The 26,943-nt window shown below is 45.4% G+C and overlaps 1 protein-coding gene across 4 annotated transcripts in view; it reads right to left on the reverse strand.

The window, feature by feature from the left end:
- MEGF11 (multiple EGF like domains 11) overlaps positions 1–26,943 on the reverse strand; it is a 493,435-nt gene that overhangs the window by 27,180 nt on the left and 439,312 nt on the right. For all 4 annotated transcript variants that reach the window (XR_011559978.1, XM_070762671.1, XM_070762669.1 and 1 more), the window contains 5 exons: positions 18,322–18,450; positions 12,473–12,601; positions 11,060–11,188; positions 5,664–5,792; positions 2,387–2,617 (listed from right to left, as the gene is read on the reverse strand). Coding sequence is in view for 3 of the 4 variants with exons in the window: in XM_070762671.1 (XP_070618772.1) it covers positions 2,387–2,617; positions 5,664–5,792; positions 11,060–11,188; positions 12,473–12,601; positions 18,322–18,450 (747 nt within the window). In the remaining variant the exon portion in view is untranslated. The remainder of the gene's footprint in view (positions 1–2,386; positions 2,618–5,663; positions 5,793–11,059; positions 11,189–12,472; positions 12,602–18,321; positions 18,451–26,943) is intronic.

Consider the following 26,943-nt stretch of genomic DNA (forward strand, 5'->3'; position numbering starts at 1 on the left):
TTTTGTCCCATTGTTATACTGTTTTTATTATTGTTGTGAGCCGCCCTGAGTCTTCGGAGAGGGGCGGCATACAAATCTAATAAATTGAATTGAATTGAATTGTTTAATCTGCAGGACATAACAGATGAGCTATGTATCAATTCCTGGTCCTAGACCTTGAAAGATTAGAGGTGACATGATAGATATTTCTTCCAATATTTGAAGGGTTGTCACCATCACCGGAAGCTTTTAAGAAGATACTGGGCAACCACTTGTCCAGAATGGTATAGGGTCTCTTGCTTGGGTAGGGGGTTGGACTAGAAAACCTCCTAGCTCCCTTCCAACTCTGTTATCCTATATTATTGCAGGGTGCTAAGGTATGAAGGTGAAAACTGCAATGAACAGGGGGAAAAAAAGATTGCACAGGATGTGAAGGCTATATTTTGTGGCGAAGCCTATGATTTTCCTATTCAGGAGTGACTAACCTTTTCAGACTGGAGGATGCACCAATCCCTCACATTAATCTGGGCCAAGGTCAACTTTGCAAAAAAGTAAGTGAGGCTGACTTGCACTAAGGAGTTACTCTGCTTTATATGAGGAATTTGAACAGGAAGGATGGGCAAGCGCTTATTGCAGAGTTCAAAAAGATATGAGACAGGGTCTTATTTCCCTCTTTCTTCATTTCTGGGCTTGGATGAAGCTTCCCTCTCTCCTGCCCGGCTCCTCTCCAGCCTCACACAGCTACCTCCTGAGGGCAGGAAGGAGAAAAGAGGGAAAAAAGCAAGGAGCACGCAGCAGCAGCAGGGGAAAAAAAGGAGAGCCGGTGTTGTGGTTAGCTCTGGCCCAGCTCCTGCCCCAAGGACTGTGGATGTGGGGGAGACATCCACATGCTGCAGGCCTGTTTTGCCCCCGGTGGAATCTGCTGATGAAGGCTCCTCTGGCCAAGAAGACATGAGTGACAGGGAGGAGGAGAGTATGGCAGACAGCTCAGAAGGAGATCAATTATCTAGCTCCTCCTTGGATTCAGAACAAGAGTTAATGATACAGCCACGCATGCGGAGAGCGATGCATAGGCAACAACAACTGAGAGATTATTAGCAAAGAAAATGAGGCCACCTGTGGTTGGGTGGGGCTGTGGTAATTAGTGAGGCTGCTATAAAGAGCAGCCTGTGGGTTTGGCCATTGTGGAGGATTATCTGATCGTGTTTCGTGCCTGCTTTACTGACTTTGACCTTTTGTGTGCTGATTTTTCCCCATTTTGAAACTAAACCAGGGCAAAGTGTGTTTCACTTTGTGAAAAAAGAGGGACTGTGAATTGCCTCACAGCTGCAAGCTAAGTATCACAGAACTAATAAGGGACTTGTACAAATTACCAGTTTGTTTGGAGACAAGTGCTCTTTGCTATACCAAAAGAAGGCTTGGTTTAAGTGAATTTTCATTATAAAGAACATTGTTTTGAATTTTCAAACGTGTGTGTGTCTGAAATTGTATCTGTGCATTTTTGGGAGGATTCTACCAGAGAGCTTGACAGAACAGCCGAGCCGTGCCATGCCAAAGCGTCTGGGCTGCAGTATTTTTCCCCCTTGTGAAGCCCTCACTCGCCTGCAGCTGAGATGAAAAGGAGTCACCAACGAGTGACACTGGTGAGGTTGTAAGTCGAGGACTTAACAGTTCACTTGAACTATGATGATCGTTCAAGCCACTCCCATCTGGCCACATGGCTAGGAAGCCACTCCTACCCAGTCACATGACCATCAAGCCACGCCCACAGTGTGGCAGTAAAAACTTTGGCTGCCCATTACTGTATGTATGTATGTATAACATATGACAGGTCAAACTGGATTGCAAATACAGTAGTACATCTAGATACGAGCTGCTCCACATGCGAGTATTCCAAGTTACGAGCCAAGAGGCAAGCAAAATTTCTGTTCGACACCCGAGCTCAAATTCGGGATACGAGCCGAGCGTCCACTAGGTGGCGGAAGAATTCCATGTTTCCAGTTATAAAAGCAAAGTCTAAAGGCATTCGTTCGAGATGTGAATTGATCGACATACGAGCTCGGCTCTGGCACGAATTAAACTCTTATGTCGAAGTACCACTGTAGCTGTAAAAATGTATAAACCTTGGACCTGTTTTGCAAGTGGGAAAGCTATTATTATTATTTGCTAGTGTCCAACTAAGCATAATATGCATTTTTGGGTTTTTTTCCTTTTTAACTCACACCTTTTTGTCTAGTTTTGTTTCGTCTTTGTAAGTCCCCTCCCCCCCTTTGTATTTTAATATTATGAATGAAATAAAATAAAAAATTAGCCATCAGCACCACAGGAAAAAACAGCCCCCGTATCTGACAGATAAGACTTCCCCCTCCCTTTTAGCGGAAGCGGCCCTCACCCCCAAACTCCTTACCGGAGAGTGAGTAATCGGTGTTGGTCATCCTCATGGCTGGGGTGTACGAGACGCTTGGCATGTCGTGCCCTTTCTTCTGCTTACGTCGATACCACACAAACAGTGCCAGCAAAACCATAATAATTAGCAGGAGGATAATAATTCCAGAGATTGCTCCCACTGAATGTCTCTCAGATCCAAGAGCTGGGCTAATTTTAGTATAGGGATTTAATTCTTCCATCATGAGAGCCGCTGTTAAAAATAATTCACAATGCACCATTAAATTAAGTGGCGGAGGCCAAGGTTGCAAGAAAGGGCCAGCTATTACGGGGATTACAGTTCTTAAAGGTTTCCAACAGCTCGTCTGAAACAAGTCAGTGGACTACAACTCCCAGCAGCGCCAGCCCACCGGGCCAAGGGCGAGGGATGCTGGGAGATGTGGTCTGGCAATGTCTGGAGAGCTACTCTTTGGGCCCCCGTGCCAGTTGGAAGGGGACCTCAGCTAGCCCAAAGAAATGGCCTTCCTCCCAGGGGTGGTTGACGTCTCCCAGGGGTTCTAGGCAAATCTGCAAGGGATAGGGTGGATCTATAAAGAGGTGGTCAAAAAGTCAAGAGGAGGGCCCTCAAAAGTGGAAGCAAAGCTCCAACTTTTTCTCCCTGCATTGCGCCTAGCCATGGCGCCTAGAGGTGGGGCCCATGTTGACTTATTTTGACCTGCCTTTTAGACGTCCTTCTGGGAGATATTTGGGAGAGAAGGAAGGTCCCAAACAGGACAATTTATTTTATTTTATTTCTTAATTTAGAAACATAGAAACATAGAAGTCTGACGGCAGAAAAAGACCCCATGGTCCATCTAGTCTGCCCTTATACTATTTTCTGTATTTTATCTTAGGATGGATATATGTTTATCCCAGGCATGTTTAAATTCAGTTACTGTGGATTTATCTACCACGTCTGCTGGAAGTTTGTTCCAAGGATCTACTACTCTTTCAGTAAAATAATATTTTCTCATGTTGCTTTTGATCTTTCCCCCCAACTAACTTCAGATTGTGGCCCCTTGTTCTTGTGTTCACTTTCCTATTAAAAACACTTCCCTCCTGGACCTTATTTAACCCTTTAATATATTTAAATGTTTCGATCATGTCCCCCCTTTTCCTTCTGTCCTCCAGACTATACAGATTGAGTTCATGAAGTCTTTCCTGATATGTTTTATACTTAAGACCTTCCACCATTCTTGTAGCCCGTCTTTGGACCCGTTCAATTTTGTCAATATCTTTTTGTAGGTGAGGTCTCCAGAACTGAACACAGTATTCCAAATGTGGTCTCACCAGCATTCTATATAGCGGGATCATAATCTCCCTCTTCCTGCTTGTTATACCTCTAGCTATGCAGCCAAGCATCCTACTTGCTTTCCCTACTGCCTGACTGCACTGTTCACTGTTCATTTTATTTTATTTCTTAATTTAGAAGATTTATACGGCCGCCCATTTACTCACAGTGACTCTAGGTGGCTTACAAAAAGTCAAAAGCCCAATATAAAAAGAATAGAAATGATACCCCATCCCTCGGTGACAACACACAATCAAGCAAGCTATTGGATGGGCTTCATCCCACCTTGGGTTCTCCAGGCCTGTTGCTAAAACCAGGGGCTTTCAGGGCCTTGTGTAAGTGTTTCAAAGTGGGGACCAGTCTAATCTCTGTGGGGATGGTGTTCCAACGGGAGGAAGGGAGCCACCATGGAGAAGGCCCTCCTTCTAGGTCTCGCTAGATGTATCTCCGCAGGAGAGGGTGTCTACAACGTTACTTGCCTCTCCGTTCTGGCAGATTGGGTAGATGTGACCAGCAAGAGACGGTCCCTCAGACAACCTGGTCTCAAGCCCTGAAGGGCTTTAAAGGTGATAACCAGCACTTTGAATCACACCTATAAGCAAATTGGCAGCCAATGTAGCTCCCACAGGAGAGGTGGCACCTCCACCCACCTGGATCTGGTACAAGGATATATGATGGCATCTGAATTGGACAGTTTTATTCTAGCGCAGAAAATGACTTCGCTTGATGCACAACTGGGCCTCTACCTATATTGTGCCATCTTATTTAAACCTCAGCACTTCAAGAAAGGTTCCAGTTTCAAGTCCTCATGGAAAAAAAGTTGAGCCAAAGCCAGCTAGTCTACCAACTCTGCCTTTCCCCCCTTTCATGTGAATTTCTTCCAGGGTGTAAACATTTATTTGGGTGTGAAGTGTGTGTTTTTGATTTTTAAAATATTTACATGTTAATTTCTTCAGGTAGGTCGACATCCTTACATTTACATTCATATTAATGTAAATACAGTGATACCTCGTCTTACGAACCCCTCGTCGTATGAACTTTTCGAGATATGAACCTGGGGTTTAAGATTTTTTTGCCTCTTCTTCTGAACTATTTTCACCTTACGAACCCGCCGCTGCTGCTGGGATGCCCCGCCTCCGGACTTCAGTTGCCAGCCGAAGCACCCGTTTCCCCACTGATGGGATTCCCCTGAGGCTCCCCTCTGTGGGAAACCCCACCTCCGGAGTTTGCAATGCTGCAGGGGAATCCCAGCAGGGGAATCCCACCAGCATGAAAACGGGCGCTTTGGCTGACAACGGAAGTCCGGAGGTGGGGTTTCCCAGTGAGGGGAGCCTCAAGGAAATCCCAGCAATGCAAGAATGGGTGCTTCAGCTGGCAACGGAAGTCCGGAGGCGGGGATTCCCAGCAAGGGGAGGCTCAGGGAAATCCCAGCGCTTCGGTTGGCAACAGAAGTCTGGAGGCGGGGATTCCCAGCAAGGGGAGGCTCAGGGAAATCCCAGCGCTTCAGTTGGCAACAGAAGTCTGGAGGCGGGGATTCCCAGCAAGGGGAGGCTCAGGGAAATCCCAGCGCTTCGGTTGGCAACGGAAGTCCGGAGGCGGGGATTCCCAGCAAAGGGGGGCTCAGGGAAATCCCAGCGCTTCGGCTGGTAACGGAAGTCCGGAGGCAGGGCATCCCAGCGGCGGCTCGGATATATAAGGTGAAAATAGTTCGGAAGAAGAGGCAAAAATATCTTAAACACCGGGTTTGTATCACGAAAAGTTCGTATGAAGAGGGGTTCGTAAGATGAGGTATCACTGCATATTATATATTTGTACATTGTATACCCAGTCATTCTTTATATTCTTTCTATCCTCCATCTTTTACTGTTGTGGGGGTGTCTTTTTTGAGCTGTTCTAGAAGAATGGCCCGAGTTAAAGGCTCCGTTGAAAAAGAGAAGAGCAGGGGGGGGGAGAGAAGGAGTTGCCTCACCTTGATCGCACCGGATCCCTTTGAACCCGGGGCTGCAGTAACAGGTCCCGGTCACATAGTCACAGGTGGCGTTATTCATACATTCGCAGAGCTGCTGGCAGCCGTAACCAAACGTTCCTTGCGGACATTCTGAAAATGCAAGATGGAAAACAAAAGTCTGGGATAAACAGCCCAGCATTTTGCCAATCTGGTTATTTTATTTTATTTTTTTGCAATGGAAGATCATCACACGATGGTAGTTGGAAGTTGCTAGTGCAGAAATGGTTAAATTAACATTAGAATTAAGAAACAATGAGGAATCCCAATTTTATAATTGCTGGAATCTATTTTACCATTGGTTTGAAAAAAGAACAAACCCGCCAAACAAACCTTAAATTTCACCATGCAAATGAAACTTACCTGGTGCAAGTCTATTGTATATAGAAGATAAAGGTATGTGTAATAACCAAGTCTATCTATCTATCTATCTATCTATCTATCTATCTATCTATCTATCTATCTATCTATCTATCTATCTATCTATCTATCCATCCATCCATTTATTTATTTATTGGATTTATATGCCGCCCCTCTCCGTGGACTCGGGGCGGCTAACAACAGTGACAAACACAGAATGTAAAAATCCAATACTAAAACAGCTAAAAACCCTTGTTATAAAACCAATCATACATACAAACATACCATGCATGAATTGTAGAAGCCTAGGAGGAAAGATTATCTTAGTTCCCCCATGCCTGACGGCAGAGGTGGGTTTTGAGAAGCTTACGAAAGGCAAGGAGGGTGGGGGCTATTCTAATCTCGGGGGGGAGTTGGTTCCAGAGGGCCGGGGCCGCCACAGAGAAGGCTCTTCCCCTGGGCCCCACCAACCGACATTGTTTAGTTGACGGGACCCGGAGAAGGCCCACTCTGTGGGACCTAACTGATTGCTGGGATTCGTGCGGCAGAAGGCGGTCCCTGAGATAATCTGGCCCGATGCCATGAAGGGCTTTATAGGTCATAACTAACACTTTGAATTGTGACCGGAAACTGATCAGCAATCAATGCAGACTGCGGAGTGTTGGTGTGACATGGGCATATTTAGGGAAGCCCATGATTGCTCTCGCAGCTGCATTCGGCACGATCTGAAGCTATTACAGTACTCGCTTTTTTTCCTCTTACAGTGTTCCCTCGATTTTCGCGGGTTCAAACTTCGTGAAAAGTCTATACCACGGTTTTTCAAAAATATTAATTAAAAAATACTTCACTTTCCCCCCCCATACCATGTTTTTTCCCGCCCAAAGACATCATATGTCGTCGCCAAACTTTCATCCACCTTTAATAAATATATTTTTAATAAACTTTAATAAATAAACATGGTGAGTAATAATCTAAATGGTTGTTAAGGGAATGGGAAATTGTAATTTAAGGGTTTAAAGTGTTAAGGGAAGGCTTGGGATACTGTTCATAGTAAAAAAATAATAATTTACTTCTGCATCTCTACTTCGTGGAAATTCGACTTTCACGGGCGGTCTCGGAACGCATCCCCCGTGAAAGTCGAGGGAACATTGTATATTCTTTTCTATTTTCTGTTAATTTATAAGCAATTCAGATTATTAAGATCTATAATTGGCTATAGAGAATATACATAGTTCATATCACTATACAGACCTGTTGCCCACTCACCCGCTTTCTATTATGTTTTTAATTCCATACGATTGTATTGTTTTTTGTATTGTCATTGTGTATTTATATATGTAAATAAAATTTTTTAAAAAAGAAGAACATGCTAGCTGGGGATAAAAGAAAAACCTCAGGTATGCCATGCAGCCTTCCTCTAGGATGGTAGTTTTCCAATCTTGAGCACTTTTAAGATGGGCGGACTTCAACTCCCAGAATTCCCAGGCAGCCGTATAAGTCTCCAGGGATTTACATTTTTGGTTTTCAGTGACTGTTCTCATAAGGAGGCTACAATTGGCAATGTTCTTTCTAATAACATTTTCCATAATGCTGAATTCTTCAAATTCCCCCTGAGATTTTTGTGAGACCCAGAGAGGCTGAAGAGGGCTGGACAGGTTGTCGGGACATGCTCACCTGTCCTCATCTTCCTGACCACTACACCAGTGTTTCCCAACCTTGGCCACTTGAAGATATTTGGACTTCAACTCCCAGAATTCCCCAGCCAGCGAATGCTCACTGGGGAATTCTGGGAGTTGAAGTCCAGATATCTTCAAGTTGCCAAGGTTGGGAAACACTGCACTACACAATGTGCAAGAACAAGGGAGAGGTGTGGTGGCCTACAGGTGGCGCTCTTGCCTCACAATCAGGAGGCTCTGAGTTCAATCCTAGGTAGAGTCAGATATACCTCTCCCTCTGAACCACACTTTCTCCTCCAAAACCTTTTCAAAAGCAAAAATGCTTGTTTATAAAATTAAATGAGAATTAAAAGGGAAAAATGCATTGGAGATTTTTTTGGGGCATCGAGGTACGGCTGGTTCACTGGAGTCTACTGAGATGATGGTGCACCTTCTCAATGTCCAAAGATACTTCACCAGAAGAGCCCTTCACTCCTCCACTCGAAATAGAGTACCCTATGAGACTAGACTTTCAATCCTGGGCCTAGAAAGTTTAGAACTAAGACGCCTTAAACAAGATCTAAGTATTGCCCACAAGATCATATGCTGCAACGTCCTGCCTGTCGGCGACTACTTCAGCTTCAACCACAACAACACAAGAGCACACAACAGATTTAAACTTAATATTAACCGCTCCAAACTTGACTAAAAAATATGACTTCAGTAACCGAGTTGTCGAAGCGTGGAACTCATTACCGGACTCCATAGTGTCATCCCCAAACCCCCAACACTTTACCCTTACATTATCTACGGTTGACCTATCCAGATTCCTAAGAGGTCAGTAAGGGGCGAGTAGAAGTGCACTAGAGTGCCTTCGGTCCCCTGTCCTATTGCTCTCCTATATCTCCTATACCTTTCTTCTATTCCTATATCTCTTCTTCTATTCTTTCATTGATATGTTCTATTACTTTATCTTCTTTTCTATTATTTCTTAGATATATTTTACTATGAGTATCTCCTCTATAACCTTCATCATGTATTTTATTAGACGGGCTACAAGAATGGTGGAAGGTCTTAAGCATAAAATGTATCAGGAAAGACTTAATGAGCTCAATTTGTATAGTCTGGAGGACAGAAGGAAAAGGGGGGACATGATCGAAACATTTAAATATATTAAAGGGTTAAATAAGGTCCAGGAGGGAAGTGTTTTTAATAGGAAAGTGAACACAAGGACAAGGGGACACAATCTGAAGTTAGTTGGGGGAAAGATCAAAAGCAACATGAGAAAATATTATTTTACTGAAAGAGTAGTAGATCCTTGGAACAAACTTCCAGCAGACGTGGTAGATAAATCCACAGTAACTGAATTTAAACATGCCTGGGATAAACATATATCCATCCTAAGATAAAATACAGAAAATAGTATAAGGGCAGACTAGATGGACCATGAGGTCTTTTTCTGCCATCAGACTTCTATGTTTCTATACCCACTAAAAACCTCATTGTGTATTGGACAAAATAAATAAATAAAAATAAATAAAAATAATAAAAGCAGCCACCACTTCCTTAAACCATCTTTTGCCTTCCCCTTCAATGCTGGCTATCCTGAACAGCATCAAACCCGGTTTCCCAATGGATTTCCCATCATGCCCCTGGGGAAGAGTATCCCTTCCGGGCATGGTGGCGACTCCCCCCCAAATAACTGGATGTGCTTATTTGCTCAACTGCAACCTGTACAATTGCATTTGTAATGTAATTTTCTCAAGCAACTTAAAGGCCATTTAAAGCGTCACTCTTAATAGAGCCAATGTTTTCCTTCTGTAAAGCTAAGCATGAAAAATGTGCACGGATTTTTGGAAAACTCTGAAGGTCGCTCCCGAGTCTCAAGGAGAATGTATTTTTTCCAGGGTTTGGCGTCCTGCAGCCTTGAGCAAGACAAGCCATGTGGGGTCTTCTCCAGGGACCCTCCAAACCAAAATTGGCCCTCAGGCCCTCAGGCCTTCAAAGCTTTATGTCTCCGCTTCTTCCTTATTCTCTCTCCAGACTGCCAACATTTGGTTCCCCATATTTCTATCAGAGTGAACATGATTGAATGGCCAGTGACAAAATTTATTCATACAATTACCGTGATGGCGACAATAAATCTGGCGAGAGCTTATTGTGTTTCTTTGGGCGATATTCAATAAGAAACGAAGGGGATGGCTGCAAAGCAACTGGGGGCTCTGCCACACGAACGGGAAAGTTTTGGGGATACACCCAGCTCTGTGCATTCCTCTTTGACCCAAGGGTTTGCAGAGGAATCAAGGTGCGGGGGGAGGAAGGAAGTAAAGGGGAGGGAGGGAGGAAAGAAGGAGGGAGAGAAGGAAGGAGAGAAGGAGGAAGGAAAAGAAAGGAAGGGAGGAAAGAAGGAAGGAAGGAGAGAGGAAGGAAAAAAGGAAAGAAGAGGGAGGGAGGAGGGGAAGGAGGGAGGAAGGGGGGAAAGAAGAGGGAGGAGGGAGGAAGAAAAGAAGGAAAAAAGAAGAGGGAGGCAGGGAAGGAGGGAAGGAGCCAGGAAGAGAGTGGGGAGGAAGGGAGGAAGGAAAAAGGAAAGAAGAAGGATGGAGGAAGGGAAGAAAGAAAGAGAGGGAGGGAGGGAGGAAGTAAAGAAGGAAAAAAAGAAAGAGGAGGAAGGAAGGAAGGAAGGAGAGAGGGAGGAAAAAAGGAAAGAAGAGGGAGGGAAGAGGGGAAGGAGGGAAGAAGGGGGGAAAGAAGAGGGAGGAGGGAGGAAGAAAAGAAGGAAAAAAGAAGAAGGAGACAGGGAGGAAGTAAAGAAGGAAAAAAGAAAGAAGAGGAAGGAAGGAAGGAGAGAGGGAGGGAGGGAAAAAAGGAAAGAAGAGGGAGGGAAGAGGGGAAGGAGGGAGGAAGGGGGGGAAAGAAGAGGGAGGAGGGAGGAAGAAAAGAAGGAAAAAAGAAGAGGGAGGCAGAGATGAAGGGAAGGAGGAAGGGGGAAGGAGGAAGGGGGGAGGGAGGAAGGGAAAAAGGAAAGAAGGAGGGAGGGAGGAAGGAAGGAAAGAAAGAAAGAGAGGGAGCGAAGGAGGAAGTAAAGAAGGAAAAAAGAAAGAAGAGGAGGGAAGGAGGGAAGGAGGGATGAAGGAGATAATGAGTTCATCTCAGAATAAAAAATGCCCATTTCTGTGGATGATGGGATGGATATGTGCATACAGCCACACAGATGCTCCATCTTCCACAGCATAGACCTCTATGTTTTTTCCCCCTTTGGGGTTACTGAATGCACCCCCACACCCCCTCCAAAGCAAAGCAGGTCAGATCTACCCGATAAGGGGCTTTCCGCTGCCCCAAACTTACTCTGCTCGCACTGTTTCCCGGTGAAGCCAGTCCTGCAGGTGCACTGCCCGGTGATGTGGTCGCAGTCGGCCCCGTTCTGGCACTGGCAGACGTTGGCACAGTTCTTTCCATAAAAGGCAGCTGGACATCCTGGTGGGTTGGGATCCAGAAAGGACACAGGAAGAAGTCAAGCAACTGAAATTAGGCACCAGCCCCCCCTTAACCTTTGCTGGGGGAGCTTACACCAGTAACCAGGTTCGACTCTAAAGTATAGCAGGGGATGATGGGATTTGTAATGCAACATCTCTGCAAGGTTGGGAAAATGGTTTGGGCCAATGTTTCTCAACCTTGGCAACTTTAAAATACGTGGACCTCAACTCCCAGAATCCCCCAGCCAGCATCCTTTAAGAAACATGGACTTCAACTCCCAGAATCCCCCAGCCAGCATTCTTTAAGAGACATGGACTTCAACTCCCAGAATCCCCCAGCCAGCATTCTTTAAGAGACATGGACTTCAACTCCCAGAATCCCCCAGCCAGCATTCTTTAAGAGACATGGACTTCAACTCCCAGAATCCCCCAGCCAGCATTCTTTAAGAGACATGGACTTCAACTCCCAGAATCCCCCAGCCAGCATCCTTTAAGACAGTGATTTTCAACCTTTTTTGAGCTGCGGCACATTTTTTACATTTACGAAACCCTGGGGCATATTGAGCGGGGCGGGGGGGGGGGGGGGCTAAAAAAAAGTTTGGACAAAAAAATTCTCTCTCTCTCTCTTCCTCCCTTTCACTCTATTTCTCTCTCCCTCTTTCTCTCCCTTCCTTCCTCTTTCTTTTTCTCTCTCCATCCCTCTTTCTTTCTCTTCCTTCCTCTCTTTTTTGCTCTCTTTCTCCCTCCCTCCCTTCCTCTATGTCTTTCTCGCCCTCTCCTTCCCTCCCTCTCTTTCTCTCTCTCTCTTGCTTTCTCTCTCTCTTGCTTTCTTTCACTTGTTCTCTTTCTCTTGCTTTCTTTCTCTCTCTCTTGTTCTCTTTCTCTCTCGCTCGCTCTTTCTCTCTTTTGCTTTCTTTCTCTCTTTCTCTCTTTCTCTTTCTTTCTTTCTCTTTCTCTTTCTTTCTCTCTCTCTCTGAGCTTTGCGGCACACTTGACCATGTCTCACGGCACACTGGTTGAAAAACACTGCTTTAATTAGGGAATCTATCCTGGCCAAATGAGAACGCTACTTGCCACTATAAAATCAAGCATTTTTCTCTTTTTTTTGTCGTTGTTGTTCACTTGTTAGGATTGATTTATGTTTGATGGGTTTTATTTGTTCTGGTTTGGAGAAAATGGCTCGTTTTGGCTGCAGCTTGGCTCTTAGGAACTCTGAAAATGCTCAGAGCAGACACTAGGGGGCAGTGCCCACTTTTGGCAGAAGTCTTCCGGGCAAAAGTCTTACTCTGCGAACAGTAGGGGCCGGTCCAGCCAGCAGTGCACCGGCATTCTCCGTTGTGGGGGCTGCACGTTCCACCATTGTGACAACTGCACGAATGAAAACAATCGCTTCCCCAAAAGCCCAGTGGACAAGCTGGTGAAAGAGAGAGAGAGAGAGTGAGCAAATCAAATCAAACCTTTATTGTCAATGCACAACATGTGTACAATGAAATTGAATGAGCCTCTTTTGGTGCAGCCCCCCCCCAAAAACACAAACTACATGAAGAAAAAGAAATCCCTAAACCCAAACAAATAATAACTAGCACACATTCCATTATACTTATATGTATCTAAGTGTATATGTGCAGTCAGGCGGTAGGGAAAGCAAGTAAGATGCTTGGCTGCATAGTTAGAGGTATGACAAGCAGGAAGAGGGAGATTGTGACCCCACTTTATAGAGCGCTGGTGAGACCACATTTGGAATGCTGTGTTCAGTTCTGGAGACCTCAACTACAAAAAGAGATGGATAAAATTGAACGGGTCCAAAGACGGGCTACAAAAATGGTGGAAAGTCTTAAGCATAAAACTTATCAGGAAAGACTTAATGAACTCAATCTGTATAGTCTGGAGGACAGAAGGGAAAGGGGGGACACTATTGAAACATTTAAATATGTTAAAGGATCAATTAAGGCAGTGTTTCCCAACCTTGGCAACTTGAAGATATTTGGACTTCAACTCCCAGAATTCCCCAGCCAGTGAATACTGGCTGGGGAATTCTGGGAGTTGAAGTCCAAATATCTTCAAGTTGCCAAGGTTGGGAAACATTGAATTAAGGTTCAGGAGGGAAGTGTTTTCAATAGGAAAGTGAATACAAGAACAAGGGAGCCCAATCTGAAGTTAGTTGGGGGAAAGATCAGAAGCAACATGAGAAAATATTATTTTACTGAAAGAGTAGTCGATGCTTGGAACAAACTTGCAGCAGACGTGGTTGGTAAATCCCCAGTAACTGAATTTAAACATGCCTGGGATTAACATAGATCCACCCTAAGATAAAATACAGGAAATACTGTAGTATAAGGGCAGACGAGATGAACCATGAGGTCTCTTTCTTCGTCAATGTTTCTAAGTTTATTGGCTATTCTGAAATTAATGCAGCATTTTTAGGGCAAGAAAATTCTGTCCTGAACTACAGCACTAAGCAGGTTTCCACATCACTTTAAGCCAGAGGTCCCCAAACTTGGCACCTTTAAGACTTGTGGACTTAAATTCCACAAGTTTTAAAGTTGCCAAGTTTGAAGACCCCTACAAGCTGTCTAGATCCCGCTAAGATTCAGATAGTGGATACAGTGAACAAATAAACACATATGATGGCTTGTTTAACCAAACATCATGGCTTCCAGCAACCCAGACATTCTGGCATTTCAAAATCCCTTTATATATAACTACATAAAATGAAATATTTGCCACTGTCCCAATTTAGCAGGAACGCAGAGGAATTTCTCAAGGCTTTTCAAAAAGTAACCACCCACGAAATTGATAGCCTGCCTAATTTTTATTTTGATTGACAGATGTATTGAACTTGCGGAAGACCTACAATAAAAGCAAAATTGCAGCTGTCTGTTTTTATCCAATCCCTACTGTATCATTGGAGGTTTGATGTATTTCGCAACAAATGCTGTTTAATATCCTCTGCTCTACAGTGAATATGAGAAAAAAACCCCCAACATTCTGGGGACACGCTAGGGTTCCCTGCAATGCCCCATCTCTGGTGAAGGTCTTGTTTAGAAAATGCTAATTTCTGCAGATGTCAATCTTCTGTCAATTTAGAAAAAAAATGACAACCGGTGTTTCTAAGACTCTAACAAGTAAATTACACGTTAGACGCAGGGGTAGGGAACGTTGGCTCTTCTATGACATGAGGACTTCAACTCCCAGAAGTCCTGAGCTAGCATGATTGGCTCAGGAATTCTGGGAGTTGAAGTCCATAAGTCATAGAAGAGCCAACGTTCCCTACCCCTGCGTTAGAGGAATACGCATCTGTCTCCTGGGGAGTCCACCGAGAGGGGCGGCATATAAGTCCAATTAATAAATAATAAATAATAAAATCCATGACCATCTGAGCCACATATGGACCAGTCACAACACCTGTAACTGATGAATTCTACTTGTGGTATTGTGAATATTATGATTATTATTATTATTATTATTATTATTATTATTATTTATTAGATTTGTATGCCACCCCTCTCCGTAGACTCGGGACGGCTCGCAGCAATAACAAGAACAATATACGGTAACAAATCTAATAATTAAAAAACTAAATAATTAAAAAAACTAAAAAAACCTCTCATTTAAAATAAAACATACACTCAAACATACCATGCATAAAATATATAGGCTGGGGGAGATGTCTCAATTCCCCCATGCCTGATGGCAAAGGTGGGTCTTAAAAAGTTTACGAAAGGCAAGGAGGGTGGGTGCAATCTTAATCTCCGGGGGGAGCTGGTTCCAAAGGGTCGGGGCCGCCACAAAGAAGACTCTTCCCCTGAGTCCTGCCAGCTGACATTGTTTAGTCGACGGGACCCGGAGAAGGCCAACTCTGTGGGACCTAACTGTATATATACAGTGGCACCTCTACTTAAGATCACCTCTACTTAAGAACTTTTCTAGATAAGAACCGGGTGTTCAAGATTTTTTTTTGCCTCTTCTTAAGAACCATTTTCTACTTAAGAACTTGAGCCCGGAAAAATTTCCCAGGAAATTTGAGAGCGGCACAAAGGTCTGGCCAGTTTCTTGCCATTCTTCCTTTAATCCCAGCCATCTTGGGCTTTTTTGAGCTGCCAGAGGAGCCTTTCGGTGGCGCTTAAGGAGGCTTTGGCAGTCCAGAGTGAACGAAGCATTTTCCTTTTTCTGTGCGCTTGGAGAGGGAATAAATCTCTGTCGGCACCCAGAGAAAAGAAACGCTCCCTTCACTCTGGGCAACAACTGTCCTCCTCTCCTTCTTTCTCCTCCTCCTCCCACCCAAATTCCGAGCTTTTATTTCTTTCTTAATGGGTTTGCACGCATTATTTGTTTTTGCATTGATTCCTATGGGAAAAATTGCTTCTACTTACAAACTTTTCTACTTCTACGATAAGGTCCCACAGAGTTGGCCTTCTCCGGGTCCCGTCGACTAAACAACGTCGTTTGGCGGGCCCCAGGGGAAGAGCCTTCTCTGTGGGGGCCCCGGCTCTCTGGAACCAACTCCCCCCGGAGATTAGAATTGCCCCCACCCTCCCTATCTTTCGTAAACTACTCAAGACTCATTTATACCTCCAGGCATGGGGGAGTTGAGATAGTCCTTCCCCCTAGGCCATTACATAGAAACATAGAAACATAGAAGTCTGACGGCAGAAAAAGACCTCATGGTCCATCTAGTCTGCCCTTATCCTATTTTCTGTATTTTATCTTAGGATGGATATATGTTTATCCCAGGCATGTTTAAATTCGGTTACTGTGGATTTATCTACCACGTCTGCTGGAAGTTTGTTCCAAGGATCTACTACTCTTTCAGTAAAATAATATTTTCTCATGTTGCTTTTGATCTTTCCCCCAACTAACTTCAGATTGTGTTCCCTTGTTCTTGTGTTCACTTTCCTATTAAAAACACTTCCCTCCTGGACCTTATTTAACCCTTTAATATATTTAAATGTTTCGATCATGTCCCCCCTTTTCCTTCTGTCCTCCAGACTATACAGATTGAGTTCATTAAGTCTTTCCTGATACGTTTTATGCTTAAGACCTTCCACCATTCTTGTAGCCCGTCTTTGGACCCGTTCAACTTTGTCAATATCTTTTTGTAGGTGAGGTCTCCAGAACTGAACACAGTATTCCAAATGTGGTCTCACCAGCGCTCTATATAGCGGGATCATAATCTCCCTCTTCCTGCTTGTTATACCTCTAGCTATTACAAGTTATGCATGGTATGTCTGTGTGTATGTTTGGTTTTATAATAAGGGTTTTTAGTTGTTTTATTATTGGATTGTCACATGCTGTTTTTATCATTGTTGTTAGCCGCCCCAAGTCTACGGAGAGGGGCGGCATACAAATCCAATAAATTATTATTAATTATTATCATTATTAAGAACCTGGTCATGGAACGAATTAATTTCTTAAGTAGAGATACCACTGTATTAGTATGTTTATAAAGAAGTTATTGAATCCAGCAGAATCAGTCATCTGTGTGTGCTTCTGGTTTTGATTTTGCAACAAACTTATAGTTTTTCTCTCCCCCCATCAGCTCAGAGTGGAAATTAAAATCCAAAGTCCTTTCCCAAGCAGCATTTCTATGGTTGAGAGTCATGGCCAGAGTTTTCTATGATGTATATTCAGAAATAATTCTCCCACTAAGATCCCTTGCAATCTTAATTAAAGGCTTCCTGCCTTCAGGTCGTGCCCTTCTATTGCTTCCTGTTGAGCACAGCTGGGAAATTAACAATGAGCAACTAGTTAATTATTTTTTTTCCCTGGCCCTTTTAACTGTCCCTTATTTCTGTTCCTGGCATGGTGGGAAAATCGTATTAAAGGGTCTTTCTGTCCTCCTCCCTTTTTTATGGGTTCCATATTTATGAAGTGAAATAATATCCTATAGAGGGGGTATAGGGACGATTTTGTAATTAAATCCCTACCTCTACAAATTGTCATTAAGCAGTAATTAGGAGAAACTCTTTGGGGGCAATTAATAGACCATTCACGAGTAATTCTAGCAATGATGTTCCTCAAGAACCAATAAACTGGGCTGCATGTCCCGACAGGAAGCGTTTGATTAAAACAAGCATTCACACGAAATCACCAATCATGCATTTCCAACAAGATGCAGGAATGAAGGGAAAATTCATAGGGATTCAGACTTCATAGAAAGATTCGGTCAGGAACCAGATGGCACCAATAAATATTATCTTGGGTTCAGAAAAGGAGGATTACTCTCTTAAAAGATTTCCCTTAACCTAATCTGCAGGGTTGTGAATGCAGGTAATCCTCGATTTATGACCCAATTGAGCCCAAGATGTCTGTTGTTAAGTGAGTTTTGTCTCCTCTTATGTTGTCTCCTTCCTGTTGTTAAGTGAGTTTTGTCTCCTTATGCACCAAGACAAATTCCTTGTGTGTCCAATTACACTTGGCCAATAAAATTCTATTCTATTCTATTCTATTCTATTCTATTCTATTCTATTCTATTCTATTCTATTCTATTCTCTAGAGCAGTGGTCCCCAATGTTTTTTCCACCAGGGACCAGTTTCAGCAAGACAATTTTTCTATGGCCCGGTGGGGGCGGAAAGGGGTGTGGTTGGGGGCGGGATTAAGCATGGGGGTGCTGGTCCTCCACGCCCCTCTTTCCCGCCATCGCCCTGTGGCCGGCAGAACCTGCCTCCCAAGCCCTCTTGCCCAGCGGGGGCTAAGCGCTGGAGACAGGGGGTCAGGCTGGCTCTCCTGCCTCCCCCCAGCCAAAAACGCAAAAGCGCCCCGCGGCAGAAGCCAAAAGAGGCTTGAGCCTCTCAGTCCTTCCCGCCCCTCTGTCCATCGTCCTGTGGCCGGCAGAACCTGCCTCCCGAGGCCTCTTGCCCGGCGTGAGGCGAAGCGCTGGAGGGAGGGGGTGGCGGCATGAGGGCCGGCAGCTGCTGACTCCACGGACTGGTGCAACATGCCCCGCGGCCCGGTACTGGTCCGCGGCCCGGTGGTTGGGGACCCCTGCTCTAGAGCTACTCAAAATTTCTGGTACTGGTTCTCTGAACTGCTCAAAATTTCCACTACTGGTTCTCCAGAACCGGTCAGAACCTGCAGAAACCCACTTCTGCTGCAATGGGATGCAAACTAAAAAGCTTATGGGTTTCTCTTACTTTGTGAGCAGTCTTTGCCAATCCATCCTGGAAAACACTGGCAAGAGCCATCCGTCGGATTGCAGGTCCCGTTGTTTGTACACAAACACAACTCAGCACAGTCTTTTCCGTATCTTCCACTTGGACACACTGTGGAAACAAAAACAAGCTATCAGAGTTATGTTATGTTGAATTTCCTCTTGAAGCTCGTCATGTTGCATAGGGTTGAAGAAGTGGCTCACCGAGGAGTTGTGCGTTGACTTTTGGTTGACTTTGGTTCCTGTTTTTGTACAATGGGTAAAAGGGGAAGAAACTGACATTTAATCCAGACAAGATTTTCATCTGGACATCCTGTATAGAGGACCGAAGTTTGTGTTGAAAGGGGTTGTCCTGTCCACGAGGAACCAAATTCATAGACTATAGAATAATAATAATAATAATAATAATAATAATAATAATAATAAAAAATAATTATTTATTGGATTTGTATGTCGCCCCTCTCCACAGACTCGGGGCGGCTAACAACAATAATAAACACAACATGTACAATCCAATAATAAAAAAACAACTAAAAACCCCTATTATAAAACCAAACATACACACAAACATACCATGCATAACTTGTAATGGCCTAGGGGGAAGAGCTATCTCAACTCCCCCATGCCTGGCAGTATAAATGAGTCTTGAGTAGTTTACGAAAGACAGGGAGGGTGGGGGAAGTTCTAATCTCCGGGGGGAGTTGGTTCCAGAGGGCCGGGGCTGCCACAGAGAAGGCTCTTCCCTTGGGGCCCGCCAAACGACATTGTTTAGTCGACGGGACCCGGAGAAGGCCAACTCTGTGGGACCTTATCGGTCGCTGGGATTCGTGCGGTAGCAGGCGGTTCCAGAGGTAATCTGGTCCATTGCCATGTAGGGCTTTAAAGGTCATAACCAACACTTTGAATTGTGACCGGAAACTGATCGGCAGTCAATGCAAGCCACGGAGTGTTGAAGAGACGTGGGCGAATCTTGGAAGTCCCACGATGGCTCTCGCGGCTGCGTTCTGCACGATCTGAAGTTTCCGAACACTTTTCAGAGGTAGAGAATGTAGAGAAATTCAGGAACTCAACTCAGTCTGACAAAGTGCAGGTGGACAGTGCATCAGCTCTCGCCAGCTTAGACGGCTACACCAGCTGTGACACTGTCTAAAATCAGATTTACCTTTTTTTAACTTTGTGGTCTCCGCTTCTATTGTTGCGATGCAGTCTATGTGCAGCTGCCTCTGGAATGTGTTCTAGGAAGGTCTGTCCAGATGTTGGCAGGATAAAAACCACTGGAACACCTGTTGCTAATTCTGTGTCAGTTTTATTAGCTAGGTTATGCCTAGCCTATCAAAGAGAAAGATTAGGGAAGACATCATTGTCTTCCAGCACGTAGTGTCAAAATCTATTTCATTGGGACCGTATCTGTTCTGCCGGGCTCTCTGGTAGGAGCCTCTCGAAAATTCAAGGGTACAAATTTCAGACACACACACGTTTGAAAGTTCAAAACAATGTCCTTTATCACAAAATTCAAAAGAAACAAAGCACCCTTTTTGTATTGCAAAGAGCACTCGTCTCAAAACAACTTTATCGGCTGTACAAGTCCCTTAATCAGTCCTTAAGGACTTAGCTAGTAGCTGTGAAGAAACGTCACAGCCCTCCTTCTTCCCACGAAGTGAAACACACACACACTTTACTCTGCTTTGGTGTCAAAGGCGTGAAAAATCCACAAACAAAGTTCAGATACAGCGAGGCACCATCCTGAAGAACTGTGATCAGATAACCTTCCACAATGGCCAACCTAGCACGCTGCTATTTATAGCAGCAGCTCTAATTACTGGAGCCCCACCCAAACACAGGTGGCCTCTCTTATCTCCTGTAATATTTCCTCAATTGGTCTCTCCAATGCATAAGTCTGCGCCTGCGTGGGTCTAACACTTCGTCATCTGAATCCACTGAAAATAATGGTGATTGGCTTCCTGGGCTGTGTCCCAAGCCCCCCTCTTCCAAGTCACCCCCATCTTCTTCTTCGTCCGAGGAAACTGCACTCCCTGACTCTGCCGGCAACAAAACAGGCCTAGGACATGTTGACGTTTCCCCTGCCTCCACCTCCACATTCCCTGGGGCAGGAGCTGGGCCAGAGCCAACAGTATCAAAGTTGTGTTTGACTTTGGAGGGCCAGGGTGTGGCATGGCTGGGGAGCGTGGCCAATGTGGGCATGGCCACAGTGGGCGTGACAGGAGACTCATGCCATGGGCACCTGCTAAGGCAGAACTTTCCTGAGACTTTCCTCACTCTCATTATAATTATAACCTTCCTTCCTTCCTTCCTTCCTTCCTTCCCTCCTTTGTTGCTTCCTTCCTTTGTTGCTTCCTTCCTTCCCTCCCCACTCCCTCCCTCCCCCTCTCCTCTCTTCTTTCTCCCTTCTTCTTCCTTCCCCTCTTTTCTTATTTTTCCTTCCTTGCTCTCTTCCCATCTTCCCATCTTCTTCTTTGTCTTTCCACTTTCCTTTCTACTTTTGCATGCTCAAATGCAAAAGGGGAAACATTTCTCCTTTGGTTTTGCTTTTAGCCTGGGATTGTGGGTGCTCCACCACTGGGCATTTTCAAGAAGAGATTGTATAGCTATTTGACTGGGATGGTGTAAGGCAGTGATGGCCAACCATTTTTGGTTTGTGTGCCAAAAGGGTATATGTGTGTGAGTGAGTTCTAACATGAGTGCATGTGCCCACACCCCTTTCCTCCCCCTCATGTATGCAAACCCCTCGCGCTGCCCCTGCACATGAGCATAATCGCCCCTATCCCTGAACATGTGCACAAACTTCATTGGGTGAAAAAATGGCCAAACAGGGAAACAGGAAGTTCAGAAAACGCACTTCCGGTTTGCCCATGGGGTGGTTTTTTGCACTCTGGGGCTTCAGGAAGCTTCCTTGAACCCTCTGTAGGGCAAAATCAGCACACCAGGCAAAACGGAAGTTTGGAAAAACCATAGCCGAAAATCATCTGACCAGCACGTGCATGCATGCTGGAGCTGACATTGGACAACACCTCACATGGCCTCCAGTATGGCTCCGTGTACCATCTGAGGCACGTGTGCCATATGATCGCCATCACGGGTGTAAGGTCTCCTGCCTTGAACAGGAGGTTACACTAGAACAACGTTTCCTAACCGGTGTGCCGTGGCACACTAGTGTGCCGCAAGACACGGCCAGGTGTGCCGCGAAGCTCCTGGGAAGCTCCAGCTGGGCGGGGCGCTGCCAGCGCCCCTGCCTGAGTGTCGTCCTGTGGATGGTCTTGGGCTTCACAGTCGCTTCCTGGTTCCCTCTCCTCCCACCGCCTGTGTCTCCCGCCATCGCCTCCCACCAAGCCGGCGGCCGTTGCCGTGGGTTCCTCGAGTGGGAGCTGCCGCTTTCCTCCGGCCAGCCCAGCCACGTTCCTGTAGAAAGCACAGAGGTTATTGCCACCGCTTCTGCCTCCACTCAGGAAGCCACCGTGGTCACCACGCCTTTTCCTCTCGCTCAGCTCAACCACGATGGCTCCCTGAGTGGAGGCAGAGGCAACGGCAATAACTTCTGCACTTTCTACGGCAGCGTGGCTGGGCTGCCTGGAAGGAAGCGGCAGCTCCGGCCCGAGGAATGAGGCCCTGGCGGTAGACACAGGCGGTGGGAGGAGAGGGAACCAGGAAGCAACCGTAAAGCCCAAGACCAGCCACAGGACAACCTTCAGCCAGGGGCGCCGGGACTGCGCGCAGCCATGGTGGGAGTAGCATGAGAGAGGATTCCATCCCACGAGGAGACGCCCACCGAGCTGCAGGTCCCGCTGCCGTCGCCTTCTTTCCCTCCGCCTCTTTCTCCTCATGCAGCCTGAGCCCGCCTTTGCGAGTCCGTCCTGGCTTTCGCTTCGCCCCATGATTTCCCCGCAATTTCATCCAGGCCACCTCTTGCCTCCTTTTGAACTGCGGGGAAATCTGCGGGCGAAGCAAAAGCCAGGGCGGGAGAGAAACGCGGGGGGTGGGGAAGGAGGAGAACCCGTCAGCGCTTCCCCTCCGCCAAGCTGTCTGCTTGTCCTCGCGCCTCGTTGCTACCTCCTGCCTTTTTCCAGGGGCCTTTGGAAGGTACCCAGGGAAGGGGGGGGATTGGGGGTGGCTGCAGCGGCTTCTGGTCCTCCTCATCCGGCTGCTAACGCCCGCCCGGCCCCTCTTGCAGTCCCTTCACCATGCGCTTTTGTCCCAGGCTGTCAGCGAAAGGGCTACAGGACAGGCAGGGCAGGCGTTCTTCTCACAGCTGAGGCAGGATTTGGAATGTCGGGTGTGTGTGCGTGCGGGCTCCGCATCCCCCTGCTACCCGGAACTTTTAAAATAAGAAAAACCTTCGCCGGCCTCCGCAGAGAAGAAAGGAAGGGAGAGAAAGAGAGACAGAGAAAGAAAGACAGAGAGAGAGAGAGAGAGAGAAAGAGAGACATAGCAAGAGAGACAGAGAGAGAGAGAGAGAAAAAGAGAGACAGAGAAAGAGAAAGAGAGAGAAAGAAAGAGAGCTAGCAAGAGAGAGAGAAAGAGAGACAGAGAGAGACAGAGAGAGAGAAAGAGATAGCAAGAGAGACAGAGAAAGAGAGAGAAAGAAAGAGAGAGAATGAAAGAGATAGCAAGAGAGGCAGAGAGAGCAAGAGAGAGAGAAAGACATATAGGGAGGGAAGGAGGGAGAGAGAAAGAGAGCAAAAAAGAGAGGAAGAAAGAAAGGGATGGAGAGAGAGAAAGAAGGGAAGGAAGGAAGGAAGAGAGAGAAAGAGTGAGGGAGAAATAGAGCGAAATGGAGGAAGATTTTTTTTTGTCAAAACTTTTCTTTAGCCGCCCCTCTCCCCCCCCTTTAGTGTTCCCCAGGATTTTGAAAATATGAATAATGTGCCGCGGCTCAAAAAAGGTTGGGAAACACTGCACTAGAAGACCTTCAAGTCCCTTCCAGTTAGGGGTGAAATCCAGGAGGTTCCAGCAGTAGTGGAAATTTTGAATAGTTCGGAGAACTGGCAAATACCATCTCTGGCTGGCCCCAGAGTGGGGAAGGAATGGAAAGGGGTGGACAGCAGGCAGGATGGGGTGGAACGCAGTTCCACTGGTGGAAATGAAACTGCGTGCCTAGCTCCAGCTGAGTGGCGGCAGTCACTTTCGGGATTACAGGGCTCAGCTGGGCTCTCCTTTTCCCCCCTGCTGATGCTGCGTTTGTGCTCCTCACTTTTTTCCTCTTCCCTCCTTCCGGGCCTCGGACAAGCTTACCTCTCTCCTGCCTGGCTCCCCTCCAGCCTCACGTGGCCACCTCCTGAGGCCAGGAAGGAGGAAAGAGGAAAAAAGCAAGGAGCGCAGGTTTTTCCCCCCCTTGAGGAGCCCTCACTCCACCCGCAGCTGAGATGAAAAGGCATTGTGTGGCAATAATAACCTTGTGACTCTCCCTTGGCTTTCCGATATTTTTAACCCCCCCATCTTCCTCTTCGGAAAGTGGCAGGGAGACCAGCACCAGCAGGAGGTGTAGGGGCCCCTTTTCCTCTCCCCTCTTTTCTCAACAGCTGATTGGCACCCATTCTCCTAGCTACCCAACCTGAGGCAGGGGGCGACCCAGGAAGGAGAGCATGAGAAATGCGAAGCGAATTGTCACCCCAGCGAGCGACACTGGTGAAGTTGCAAGTTGAGGACTTAACAGTTCATTTGAATGATGAAAATTGAACGGGTCCAAAGACGGGCTACAAGAATGGTGGAAGGTCTTAAGCATAAAACGTATCAGGAAAGACTTAATGAACTCAATCTGTATAGTCTGGAGGACAGAAGGAAAAGGAGGGACATGATCGAAACATTTAAATACGTTAAAGGGTTAAATAAGGTTCAGGAGGGAAGTTTTTTTAATAGGAAAGTGAACACAAGAACAAGGGGACACACTCTGAAATTAGTTGGGGGAAAGATCAAAAGCAACGTGAGAAAATATTATTTCACTGAAAGAGTAGTAGATGCTTGGAACAAACTTCCAGTAGACGTGGTTGGTAAATCCACAGTAACTGAATTTAAACATGCCTGGGATAAACATAGATCCACTGTAAGATAAAATACAGGAAATAGTATAAGGGCAGACTATATGGACCATGAGGTCTTTTTCTGCCGTCAGTCTTCTATGTTTCTATTGTTCAAGCCACTCCCTCCTGGTCACATGGCCGGCAAGCCTACCCAGTCACATGACCATCAAGCCACACCCACAAAATAAGCCACACCCACAATGTGGCAGTAAAAGTTTTGGCTGCCCATTACTGGGAATGGGGATTTTGCACCATCCTTCCCCTGCCATGCCCACTAAGCCATGCTCACCACAGTAGTAAAAAGATTTGGATTGCTTCCAGGCCTGTGATTCTATGTTCTATGTTTTCCACATTAGATTCATAACATTAGCTTGAGTTAAAAAGAGACTCCCAGATGTTACAGGATTTATTATTTGAATACGCACTCATGTATACCGATGTGTCAAGATTCCGCAGCTCACTTTCATGGACTGTTCTAGACGATTGATTTGTCTGTGCAAAAAGGACCTGGAGTCTTTTCAGTGACAGTCTCAACATTGCACACACCATACTAATGAGTTATGTATGGCTTTACCTTTGTCTGTGTTTAAACTAATATTACTTATTTCATGATGCGTTTCCTTGTACTTGGTCTTTTCATCTCTGCAATGTTAGCATTAAAGGGTAATTTAATGGCATCGTGCTTTTATTTATTATCTCTGCTCTTTTATCTTTCTGTTTCTAACTATAATTTACAACGTTCCATGATTGGTCAAAGTGCGGCTTTGTGATATAGCAGACATTTCAGCAAAGCAACTATTCTGTCCGAATGCAAAACCGCTTCATCAAAACACAGCAAACATTATGCAAAAACCTACTACTGTCTTGGGAAATGAGTTCCGTATCATGGTAGACTTCTGTCTAATAAATCCTCATTCTCCAAGATGCTGTAAAGCTGAAGTAGAAGCCTTCAAAAAAGTTCACACTTCTCATAAACCATTAAACTCCACCAAACTTGTGAATCTCTGGCACGTTTGTAATTGATGGATCTAAGAATTTGAGAGGAGGACAAAATATTCTGTTTAAGTAGGGACGGGCAAATACAACCGCAATGCTAATTTGTTATTAAAGTTCTGAAAAAGGACTGCGCTCCCATGCTATTAAAATTTCAGATGTGTTCTTGCAACTATCATGATTTATGGCTCAGATTCCTTACATGGCTATTAAAAATACTTGGAAATATATTATTCCTGGCTCAACTGGCCCCGTTTACTATCTACCGCAGATTAGACATGCATAATCTGAGGACCACAGTTAGCTCCTGAAAGCTTTAGATGTGGCTCCAGAGCTCCAAAATTTACAACCGGGCTGTAATTTTTAGCATGACAAAAGATGGAAAATGTTACATTTTCTGGAGGGTCATCCTAGTCAGTGTATTTCATTTTCACTGGATTTAAATGCAAATGTGAACTCTCTCTTCACAAGACATCTTCAAACAGGCTGGATGACTATCTGTTCATATAAAGCCCTTCATGGCACCGGACCAGATTATCTCAGGGACCGCCTTCTGCTGCACGAATCCCAGCGACCAGTTAGGTCCCACAGAGTGGGTCTTCTCTGGGTCCCGTCAACTAAATGATGTCGCTTGGCGGGACCCAGGGGAAGAGCCTTCTCTGTGGCAGCCCCGGCCCTCTGGAACCAACTCCCCCCAGAGATTAGAATTGCCCCCACCCTCCTTGCCTTTCGTAAGCTTCTTAAAACCCACCTCTGTTGCCAGGAATGGGGGAACTGAGATACTCTTTCCCCCTAGGCCTTTACAATTTTATGCATGAACAAACAAACAAACAAACAAACAAACAAACAACTAACTAACTAACTAAATAAATAAACAAATAAACAAAATAAATGGTATGTCTATATGTATGTTTGGTTTTATAATAAGGGTTTTTAACTGTTTTAATATTGGATTGTTATATGCTGTTTTTGTTGATGTTGTTAGCCGCCCCAAGTCTGCGGAGAGGGGCAGCATACAAATCCAATAAATAAATAAATAAATGAATGAATGAATGAATGAATGAATGAATGAATGAATGTTGTAGAAGTGGATTCTGTCAGGCCAAAGGAAGCCATTTGATTTGGGATCTCAGGCCTGCCACACTTTATACTATTCTACTACGCATTTTTTATTGTGGGGAAATGAGAAGGAGATGGGTGAACTCTGCCAGCATGGCAATTGAAGATTGGACAACATGATGAACTTGGGGGGGGGGGGAGGGGGGAGGGGGGGACAAGGACTTGAACTTTCATCTGGGTGGTGAAATCCAGGAAACTTCAGATTTGGGGTTCCCCCAGATGTGCCAACACGGCTCGGTTAATAAGTTGGAACTTTGAGCAAAACTTTGCTTTAGACTTTGATTTAATTTTGGATGCTATTTGGAACCTTGACAGCATGCAGGGCATACAAGTCTAATAAACAAACAAACAAACAACAACAACAACAACAATAATAATAATGGCAAACATAATTTGCTGCTACATCATGCAGTCCTAGGTGCTTGGGAAGCGCCCAACTGGTGATAAAATACGAAATCCAG

Source organism: Erythrolamprus reginae, chromosome 10 (assembly GCF_031021105.1).
Source record: "Erythrolamprus reginae isolate rEryReg1 chromosome 10, rEryReg1.hap1, whole genome shotgun sequence".
NCBI classification, from domain to species: domain Eukaryota; kingdom Metazoa; phylum Chordata; class Lepidosauria; order Squamata; family Dipsadidae; genus Erythrolamprus; species Erythrolamprus reginae.